At 37.0% G+C, this 12,140-nt stretch overlaps 1 protein-coding gene across 2 annotated transcripts in view; it reads right to left on the bottom strand.

Moving 5' to 3' along the window:
- Positions 1-7,209: 7,209 nt before the first annotated feature.
- Positions 7,210-12,140, bottom strand: part of LOC126818778 (neuronal acetylcholine receptor subunit alpha-10) — a 116,855-nt gene continuing 111,924 nt past the window's right edge. For both annotated transcript variants that reach the window (XM_050546339.2, XM_050546340.2), the window contains one exon: positions 7,210-9,762. In XM_050546339.2, coding sequence (XP_050402296.1) covers positions 9,269-9,762 — 494 coding nt within the window. In that variant the 3' untranslated portion in view covers positions 7,210-9,268. The remainder of the gene's footprint in view (positions 9,763-12,140) is intronic.

Consider the following 12,140-nt stretch of genomic DNA (forward strand, 5'->3'; position numbering starts at 1 on the left):
TACGTAGCAGAAAGACCAAACTCACACAGTTTATCGATGACTCAGTGCTGTTACCACAATATTAACTTCAGACGATTCTGGCGAACAAAATCTGTATACGGACTGGATATCAAAGCCTGCCTAAATTCCCCATTTTTCGTCACCCTAGGTTTGACGCCCTATAGCTACTTCTTTCATGGGGTGGGTTTAAAAAAATTATGCTCACGTGAACAAGCAACCTCCCAACATTTGATACAAAAAATAAAAATGACCGGAATCGACTTGACAAAAACTAGGTAAAGGAAACAATAACCCATGAAATTAACCTGTAATTTCCCTATTTTGGAGATAATTAACCGTAGTAGATAAAAAAAAAACTAACAATTTATTTTCCTCTTCATTCATATGGTGTTTACTACCAGCCCTAAAATACATTAGTATCTGTTTTATAAAAATATCTTGAAAAAAAATACTTTCCAAGGCCTGTAATCGTTCATGGCTCATCTGGCGTCAACGGGAATTGACTTCTGCAGTTGTCCACGACCTTCCATTGGAGTTTCGACGTGCTCAATCTTAACAAACATATCCATTACTCTCAAATAGACATTATTTTAAATAAAATAATCCAACGAAAATGAAAAATTCACCTAAAAGTTAGATTCGAACCACCAACCGAATGACTTCCCTCGACCCACCCTCTCACCGAGTTGCTTGTCCCAGGGCCCCAAGGTCCATGTCGTGGGCCCTGTTCAGGGGGTTTGCCTAGGGCCTCTCTTATTCTAAATCCGGCCGTGAAGGGGGGAGAAGAGAAAGAAGGAAGGAGAGGACAGAAGACAGGACAGGAGAAAGAACAGATAGGAAAAAAATGACAACACAAAAAAAGAAGTGTACTAGAATTCTCAAATTCATCTAATCATAGTGCTCTTAAGTCATTCTGTTATCTAATTGTATCAGGAAATCAAACATTTGCCTTCTTCTGCTTTGATCTGAAATGCTTGGAAAATTTGTTTGCGGTTGTCAATTTTAAAAATTTTCCTGGGGGGGGGGGGCGCCCCAAAGACCCCCTCGGACCGCGCTCGTGACACGCCTTCGGCGGGTACTTGTGTGGGCCTTGGTCAGTGACCTGACAGGTGGGCCTTTGGCCCACCAGTCCGGCACTGGCTGACGGTGCCCGAGAGCTGTAGCTACCATACTACACTGTTCAATGTCACCCACTTCGACGCAATTAGGCTTCGTTGCCGTTAATATTTAAGCTTCCACATTTCTGTATTGTAGAAATCAGTGGATGTGTCCCAAAATGAATTGTGGAAACATGCTCTGAAATTAAACATTTTGTAGCTATTTTCGGTAACTTGTTTGAAAATGAAATCTTAAAGAGACAATACAACAAATATGTTAAAGGGACAATACGACAATACCAAATATACAATAAATACAAATACACACTTATATAGAGTACAACATGGTACAAATAATGGCTATGGATATGATGAAAACGTATAAAAGTCAAAAATTTTATTTCTCTAATTAAATTCGCAAAAAAATGTATCACAAAAGCTTTTTTTAGCACTTTTCAATAAGCTGTATATTTTAAGTATGTTGCATTCCGGTCATTTTTTTTACACCTATGGATACTATGTGCTTAGCACTTCAAAACCATCCAAAGAAATTCTACTTGCGACCATGAAAGAAAAAGTTACAGTGTACCTTTTTCTGCACTATAAGGACAATGTGAATATGGTACCCTAAAACAAGTCCACACAAAATTAGTTTGTACTGATTTTTTTTTTCAAATTAGTGCTGGGGTAGAAGTTGACCACCCGCTTTATCAGACAGGGTCAAAATTAGAAGGTGCTATTCCACCATAGAATGCAGTCTGTGCTTAAAAAAGGTGATAAATACACATGTGAAAACCGCAATTTTACCCATAAAATGAATAATTCCTGTACAGTCCTTTAGAGCGACATCAGACTGTAACCACTTCAGCATGTTACCTCTTGCCCCTAGGGGGTGTCATACCATAAGTTTGATCAAAAACTTCCGACCCCCCATCTTAGCACTTTTTGCGATTTTTGCATGGTCTTCTCGCGGATACACTCTTAACATATTTGTGGCCTCACCCTTTTTGTTAGATTGCCACGAATGGGTTTGTGAACTCGATAGACGCTACTATTTTTAAAGGATTTTTATTCAAATTCGTTGGGAAGCTTTGGGCCTATCTACGTGGACTGGCTTAAGCCTTTTAAACTGGTGGGACGATTAAACTTCAACTTCAACTTCAATGAAATACTTCACAAAATCTTCTGTTGGACATAACATGAAGGTGCTGGGTGAACTGTACATGCGCGAGGTCGGATGTTTCTCCTAAACGTGAAAAGTTAAAAGTCCAACTTGTATGTACACAATACATTGAGTGTCTCGGGTTACAAACCCACAGTGTAATCAGCAAATGGACTGCTCCTCGTGTACAAAATAAACAAACGATTCCAATAAACAATTACGCGTGGGAAATGAGTCTTGATACACGTTAATTTTACAGTGGTATGGTATAAACTTTCTGCTGTGACGAACTGATGGATCTGGTAGTATGGCCAGTTCAGCTGCTGTATCATAAGTGTAATACAGGGTTCTGATAGTTATATAGCTTGCTAAGTACGAATCTAGCTGCATTACGTTGGATCTGTTCTATTTGTTTCACTTGTGTTTTATGCTACGGGTTCCAAATTGTTGAACTATACTCGAGCTTCGATCGTACTAATGTTTGACGTATAACGCGTATAGCAGTGGGAGGAAACCGGAGATAGCGTTTATTCATTTAGACGGTAATGACACCAGCGCTTGTTTTGTGTGATATAGGGGGGTAAATGGAACAGCCAGACATCGATAATCGCATTTGAAATAAATTTCCCGCGATACAACTCATTATTTTGAAAAACAATCAAGTAATATGCCCATTTAGCATCATTATATTGTAGTATTGGGTAGTATGTTGCGATATTGGGGTGGTATTTGGTGGCATTGGGTAGTATTGAGTAAATCGTCCCGCCAGTTCTAAGCCTATCTGTGAAAAACCTGTACAAAGTCGATATTTTCCATTCATATTTCTACATAGTTCCGGCTTGGATTTTTTTGGGGGTAGGCGACTCTGGGGGTTTCCATTCTTTAGACTGAATTTTGGATTATGTTTGAAAGTGATGAAACCGGGTTTCATCAGTGGTTACAAATCTGGCCAAAAATGACCCAGATTCTAAAGGAACGTCAGGAATCTGACACAACTCTGACCCACAGTCAAAAGCTTGGGCATCCGTCTTACAGAAACTTTTGATAATGTACTCAACCCTCATGAGATTTGTCCACGACATTGGCAATATGTCGACTGGTCAATCATCGATCAGCCTTCAATCACCATATCATGCACTTAGGTAAGTTTTTGTGAATGGTTTCTCTGTTGTTGCCCTTCCAGGACGCGGGTCATCAAGGCTCTCTCCGCCACGTTTAAATTTAGCAGCCCACTTCTTTACTGTGGAAAAGGAGGGGCATCATCCCCTAAAGTGGAGATCATGATCCTGTCGGCATGTAAATATTACGCGAATCCCCCGTTCAACTGTTACTCCACCCCATCCCCTCCTTTTTTGAACGTGATAGAGTCTACCGATGTTTTTTAAATGGATTTATTTTTAAATTTTATGTGAAGCATTAGTACTTAAAGAGGGTGAACCTTGTTGAATTTCAGATTTGCCATGAAGCATTCGGATAGGACACGATAAACACAGTTGATATGCAGCATTCTAGGACTTTATGTTCAAGAGATGTAATACGTGTCTAGAAAATCTTGTGAACGCGATATAGATCAGATTACTTGAAGGCATAAAGGAACCTTATCAAGAGTATTTCTACTCTTTGCGTAGCTATCACTGTATTTAAAAGTATTAACAAAGAAAACTATAATTGACCTACTATAGCACAGTGTCTTTTTCTCTCAATGGTATTATAACATACTGCTAGTTCGTTGATTTTTTATAGATAAGATCTATGAAACTTTTATGGGTTCTAATGTAGTCTTATTATTTGGCAACTATATTTCTCCATTGATTTTAAACTTAATTGTAGTTTCTTGCTTGGTTTTAACTTTTCTCCAAATTTCCTTTGGGTTGAATGCTTTCAGACTTAAATGGAGTAATATGCGTCTAGCCCAAAAGCATGTATGGAGTGTTGACGATGGGAATATTGAGATACATAAACTGGTGGTAGCATACTAGTAATAACCAACTTCTAAACTTTTATTTGCTTCCTATGTATTTTAATAAAATGTTGATGAAACAAAATGACAATCAGAGCGTAATGGCACAAAAAAAAAATAAAAAAAATAAAAGAATAACTGCAAACGTGGTGACGCTTTAAATAAATGTGTATAATCAATTGGGTTATGATTTTTGTGGTTCAATTCCAATTCCACCTGAAGAAAAGTACAAAGGGAGATAACTACAAAAATATTTTTCTAAAATCAAACCAAAATTTAAACAAATTGACAAAAAAGGGCAAAGCTCGTGGGGTAGTAGAGCGGAATCGAGTGATCTAACGTGTGCGATTTAGATCATAAGGTCTGCCATTGAGTTAAGTGGAGTGATTTCGTTCCCACGCTTGTATATGACAACGGTCGCCTGTCCAATTTCGTGTTTTTTTGTCGTATCGAACTGATGTTTTCGTGACAAAACTAACAAGGGCAACCAATTCAACTGAAATGGGCGGATTTAAAATCAAGATATTGATTTTTTTAAAGAAAATGTCACTAATTTGAAATATTTCATTTTATGCTCTTAGGCGCGATTTGTAATGCGATGAACAATACTAAACGTCAGTGCGTAAGTGAAATCACAAACCGTACTTCCGATGCAGACTGGACAAACAAGGTGCGAACGGCTACCATTCAATTTGGACTGCTTATTAATTTCAATGAACTGACTTTAGAAATTACAATAAAAGTATTAAAAAATGAATGTAATTTCAGTTTATATCCACTCATATTACATTAGTATGTGCTTTTTGGCACATTTTAGTCCATTTTAAGTTCCAAAGTATATGGTACCAGCTCCCTTTAAGTTATTGTTTTATCTGCCATACAAATTTATGTTTGCTAATATTCATGACAGCTAGGCAACATTCGTTTCCAAAGCAGAGAAAGTGCACACAGACAATATCGGAGACAACACGAAATCAATTATATTAAAATTGTAGTTTTAAACCTAAGATGTGATCTTTGGGGTAATGTTCATTATATAGAATTACTTCCCTTTCATCAAATCACACCAATAAGACCTGTAACTGACATGGAGTTGAAAATCTGTATTTCCCTTAACTTTTAAGTTGTCTGGCCTTGTGAAACAATAAGTCTTAAAATTTGTCATGAACTTTCTTAAAACTTTGCATAGTTGTTACACAGCCACTATTCTCGACCTAGGTTTGGTGCCATTTGCGATGCGCATGCCCATGTTTATCGGAGTAAGTTAGAGTATAAGGTCCGTTTGCTTTACAGACCCAATACTGACTTCATATTATCTTGGGCCTTATTGGTGAAAACTTAAACTGAAAATTAAGAATTATCAGTGGTAAGGCTAATCAGAAGTCGGCTTGTTTACCAATTTGAGTTTAATTTCTGGCTTTAATTTGTGTCGACAGTGGAACATATCTACACACTGGCTTTATCCATAGACGGACAATTTTCTACGTAGATAGATTTTTAACCTACAAACATATAGAAACTACAAACTAACACTTTTAAATATTTTTTTATTCTTTTTTTATTTTTTTTTTGTCCAGCCAAAGAGGTCTAGTCATTAATAAGGCTCCAGGATTTTAACCCACATTGTTATAGGTCGAAAAACTATTGTCCTCAATCCAATTTCTTAATCCAATTTGGCTAATTCTGAAATATTCGTTTAAGCCTCTTTTCCAAAAGGCGCCAATTCACGCTATCATCGACAAATTGAGATATGGGTTTGTCTTGCAAATCGTAATGGTTTTTGTACACAATTCTATCGATTGAATGTCATTTTCCTCTTTAAAATCATTGGTAGCAGCTGCATTGAACCATTAAACGAGATGTAATACTGGATGTAAATGCAAATCACTAAACTAATTTTCAGCTTTGTCAGTTTAATTGAGGTGAAGAACCAGGATTAGAAATCTAAGTCATACCACCAACATCTCTTTATCGATATGGCTAAAACATCTAAAATATGTCGTATAAACCAGAAATGTTTAGTTTTGTATAGCGGTCAAAATTATACAGCTCGGGTTGGGTTTTCACACCACAGAAGATCCGGGCAGCCAAATGTACAACTTATACATCTTCATTAGCCCGTTTCGTGCAGAACGGTAGGTCGCTAAACCCCATTGCGTTTCAATTAATATTGCATTCACTGTGTAGACCGATTTAGTTACTGCAGCGTATTGGTGTGACCGGATACACAGCTCTTTAATTCAACAACCCCCACAAATTTTTTGAGCATGATGATTATTTGTCTGTTTGCTTAATGAAAGAAACGTGAAAATGTCGTTTAAGATGTTTGAAAATGAACACAACCCAGGCACAATGGTCGACATTTAAATCCAGACCTTATTTCGTTTCGAAAGCATAACAGTCGAAACCAAATTTCAATTATTTTGACATCCTTTACCTACCTAGACTTCTGGTAATTTGGAAATCTTAGCACCCCATTACATTCTCATATCACGGTGTAAATAGCCTTCGGTGTGTCATTTTAATACTCAACAAAGCGGCACAACAAATGGTGTGTCTGATGTGGAATAAATAATAAATATAGCCTAAGATGACCAAACTAACAGTGGTGCAGGACGGAGAGCCTGACAAGGACAGCTGTCTAGTCGTTCGGTTGGGACGAAAAGCCGAGGTCCCGTGTATACATTGGCGTGCACGTAAAATACCCATTGGCAATTGAAATTCGATATACGAGTAGGCCATAGTGAAGCTGCCCGGGCAAAATTTCCTCTCGTCGCACACTGTATGACGTATACCCGTCTTCATTAGCCCAGTATAGGAGCAGAACAATAGAACGTTAAACCCCATTTCATTTCATTTCATTGGTCCAACCCTTTATGACACAGTGGCCATTAATCCAACTTTTATTGGCCTAGTTCGTATTAATTAATCATTTGTCCCACTAACACACCCGAATAGATGGCCAACAAAACCTAGATAGATTAGTAAATATTTTATTTAATACTCTGATTTAGCATAATTTTGTGTAACCAAGTGAATGATGATAAAATGACAATTTATATTTACAATTATTGTACAAATTCTTACATTATTACACTATAAAAAGTGATAAACATAAACATGCTATGACTACTAATAAACCCATCCTTAAAATTGTCTGCAATTGATTAATAGTGATCTAATAAGAAAAGAGACCGTTTTTAGTGCGCCCCCGTGTGTGGAGCATAAAACCGTTATGGTGAAAGTCATTTTTTTGGTATTTGAATTGCTTAGATAAAAGTGTGTTTTTCAACAAACACCAATGGTTATCTGATCTTTTATATAGCTTCTTCTGATTTTACAAATATGAAGTATTTTACTTTTATTTTTTTTATCTTTTCAGGTTAAACAAAGCAATGAAAACCAATAAACAAAATGTCTTCCTCCTTTTTTCACTAATATTATTATAAATTAATGTGAAAGATGCACGAGATCGTAGATCGTTATCATTATTGTCTATAACCCCTTTGTCAGGTCACCAATAAAATGTCGAATAAATAAATTGTAGTATTCTCACTTCTAAACGGCAATCAAACACAAAGTCCATTGATACAAAAAGAAACAATAATATAATCGTACATATAATAATAATACACTGTTTTGCACACGTCACTCACTGCTACTACAATACGCACGTGAGTACATACAGAAACCGTGTTAATTTACAGATATGTCGTGATGATATACGAAAAGGAGACAAATAGGGTTGAACATCCACTCGACACCAATACGATCATTTCGGGACTAACGACATTTCCTTGATTAGCGTTCTTGGAATACAGTTTTCAGCTCATGATAAATGCCAGTTATAATCATCGATCCCTTTTATCCCGTAAAACTCTACCTACTCCCACCCCCTCATCACATCATATTCGTGTGTTTCTGTAGCAACATGCACTTTGTAAAACAAGCTATATAAAAAAAAAAGATAACGGGCATATAACTGGATATAGCTGGAAGACGATTGAAGATTAACGTTTACATATCCCAAAGGTAAAGATACTACACGTATTTTCACAATCAAGGACGGTATAACTTTTACAATTATCTTTAAAACAAAACTTAGCAGGAACACAAAATAGTTATATGAATTAAACCTAATGTAAATTATATGTACATATTTATATAATATAACCCAGTTCAATAAGAATTGACCTCTAATTTCTACAACCAGATAAGTACTGATGCAGTTATCCGAAATTGAAAAACGTATGATGCATTCGAATTACATTGTTTTGAAGACTACGTTTGCAAGTACTAAATGTGACTGTGGCGCCATTTCAGATCAACTCATATCAGCGACCTACATGCCTTTTAAAATTAGAGAACAAGGCTTAATAAACAGAGCTTAACCTATCAGTGTCATAGCTGTATCGTTTGAAGGGCACAGTTCATAAACACATAAATCACACAATCTTTCAAAAGATAGATTATTGTTACAGTTACATTATCATAAAAGTAAAGAATTTGATGTTCACGAAAAGCAGTCGTGCGTGCGGGTTATACACCAACCTCTCAGATCTCCAATCTCCCATTTAATAGTCGTTAAGTGAAATTATCATGGTCAAAATCAAGTTATTAACGAAAATTATTTTCCAGAGACATATCAGTTTCATCATACACAGTACACATTTCACTGTGACCGTCTCCGTGGTTTCAATTTATACAAAAATTAAAGCGAACAACGAAAAGGAAAATTATTTCTGTTAATTTGATGCAGGGGACCATACATCTCATTAAATAGTTAGAATGCGTTGAAAGAAGTTAAAGTGTGAATAATAAAGTTCGCCAGTCTAAATAAAGGGCAAAATATACAGGCCTATTGCATCGCATATATTTACAAATCATACGGTATAAAAACGATAAATCACATTGGATGTATACGATAAGCTGATTACAAATTCACACAGTCTTAAGATTTTTACTTTTTAAAAAATCCGTCTATCGGTCACACCCTCTCTATTTCTCCACATTACCATTTATACTAAATATTTACAGTTTTACAATTTATTACAAATCTGGTTTCATTAAAGGTTTAACAACGAGAATAACTATGGAAGACACGACAGCCACAATTAAAAATATCCAGAACAGCAGACGATCCATCACGTGCGCCACAAGCCGCCATTCTTTTACAATGTCTAAATGCGCGTCTTCAGAATCTTGTCGAGCAACCAGGACTTTTAAATGACTGGTCACTCTTTCGCTTTGTTCAGACTTCCGGTCACGTGGCACTATTAATCCATTTGGAGGACGTCCACCATTACAGTTCCCACTTTCAATATTTTCCATAAAAGTTGACAGACATACGTCATCACTTGGGTTCTTTGCAGATTGTGCCGTAGAACACATACACACTGCCCGGGCTAAAATATTAATCACTAGCGATTTCATCCACCGTGGAACTGGCTTTTGATGCGGTCCAACGTGATGAAGTTGCAAAACAAAAACTGTCAGTATAATAGACATTGACGTCATTGCCATGGTGACTGTTAAATAAATACCTGAAAAGATACAATATATTATTGCTATTATATTATTACATTAAATGACCCAGGGATAAAAGTCAACACAAGCTAAAGGTTGTATAGGTGTATGGTCACAGATAACTAATGATTTCCCCATTGACTTTAATGTTAATTCTCGTCTCTTAGACCGCCTCTAATTTTTCCAAAAATTTTCGTTGGGTAGAACGCTTTCTACCACAGATGGAGCAACATGTGGCAACCTCTTGCCCAAAAGCACGTATTAGGTTCTTCCTGAAAAACTTGGGATACACAAGCTGGAAGCAGAGACAGATAAACATGCAATTTTCGGCCCTACATTTCAACCTAACCAAACTCTAAACTCTTGTATCCTTCCGCCTCAAAATTATGAATATTCACCAAAACCTGGCAGAAAATGTATTTTCAAACCCTTTTCTTCGATTCTACACCAAAACATCAACAAAAATCGACATGCAAAAGGGGGGAAGGAAAGGGAGGAGTGACGGCGTAGAAATATTGGATGAGGTGTCCGTGTTCATCATTATTAGTGCGATTTCTTTATGCAAACAAACTATCGCCGCGTCGTCGATTCATTTTCTTTAAATTGTGTATTTTTCATACCTGAACGAGTGTAATTTAAGTGAGCTAAAACCCCTTGCGTTTGATTAGAATAAAGTATTTATCTGGTATGTAAAACACTATACGATTAAATTTTGTTCAAAAAGTATGAGCGGAAGTCGGCTTGTTTGTTAACTATAATTTTATTTCTGGCTTACAGGGTGGACACAAGGGCTAACTATCTGTCATATATCAACACATAAAATCTAATGTAATTGACAACTTTATTTTTAGCCCAAATTAAAGAGGTTTAATCATGTGAAGGTGGACAACACCCCTTCACCAATTTGCCCCGGAGGGGATTCATGCTAATGGCATTAACCCTCTTATCGTTTTTATCTATTGTGTATACATGTATATATATGTATATATATCACCTATGTCTTACGTCAAGCTTTATTGTAATCTTCACAGTTATTATATATAAAAATCGATTAACAGTGATATCGGTCAAGGTCGCCTGTACTACACGGTCCCGTTAGACCAATGTTTCTCAACCAGTGTGCCGCGGCACACTCGTAAGTGTGCCGCGGAATTTTGAACGGCACACCAAGAAAATGCGAAAAACCACATGATCCCAATTGAGTATTCGCTGGTTTCCATTGATAAGTTCATAGCTGTGTTTTTCTTTATTTAGTTCGAGTCAGTCTATGTGTCTATGACTAGTCTCTGTCTACGGTTGTATGCCGCCTGACTTGCCATGTTTTTACTTTGCGAAATTCAGATGTTTTTCATATGTATTTGGCCAGGTGTGCCGTTATGTTTTCTTGTGTTTCAAGGTGTGCTGTTGGCAAAAAAAGGTTGAGAACCTCTGCGTTAGACTATTAATAGTTGCTATTGCTAGCCAGTATTAAAGATTTAAACACATATTCGAATTTTGTTTTTAAGTATGGTAGTCGCGGTGGCTCAGTGGGTAGTAAGACCTGGGGGTACTGTGTTGGCCGAGGAAATTCATCTGGATTTTACTGTGTACCCCCCCCCCCCCTTCAACCCCCGCCCCCTTCCTTCCGCCCGCCACCTGATCAGAGGTCCATGACAGAGAATCTAACAAAGGGACAGTTTATAGTCTTTGGGAGAAAAACCTAGGTCCCGTATACATTGACGTGGACGTAAAAGAACCCTCGACATAAAGAATTAGAATAAGGGAAAAACGGGCCATAGTGCAGTTGTCTGGCAAAATTTCACTTACAGTACAGTATGGCCTCTAAACTCCACTTGATCTTTTAGCACTGATGAAATGTGCGACATTTTAAAATCTGTTGTCATAAACGTGACCTACGTTTTCAGTTCCACCCTGATGCCAAGACGCTTTTCCTAGTCAGGTTCTCCGCCCTGTGCCACCGACAAGAAAAAACCCAAGGAACTTTATTATCCAACATCATGATCGAACCCGAGGCATACTGGTTTGTTTTACCCTAGTAACGAGGGATATCTAAAGGAAAATGGTGAGATGTTTAATTACTGTTAGACCCCATGACTAACCTATCATTTTCATAGATTATCCTATACATACAGATACGATCAGTAGACCAATCAAAGTTTTAATACACAGGATCATCCGATGTCATCGTTTACTCATTTACAAATTATCTATGGATTTTACTTGCTCTCATCGGCTTCTCTTGGGAATTCTGTGACACTATGAAGGATTTTAAGCGCTCAAAAATGCGTCTGGGAATAACACAACCGTGTCACGTAAAATTCTCAATTAAAATGTCTACTTTTTTATCCCGAAAAGATATTTTGGAGGCAGTCGGAATAAATTTCATGACAAAATT

This window comes from Patella vulgata, chromosome 4, assembly GCF_932274485.2.
Source record: "Patella vulgata chromosome 4, xgPatVulg1.2, whole genome shotgun sequence".
NCBI classification, from domain to species: Eukaryota; Metazoa; Mollusca; class Gastropoda; family Patellidae; genus Patella; species Patella vulgata.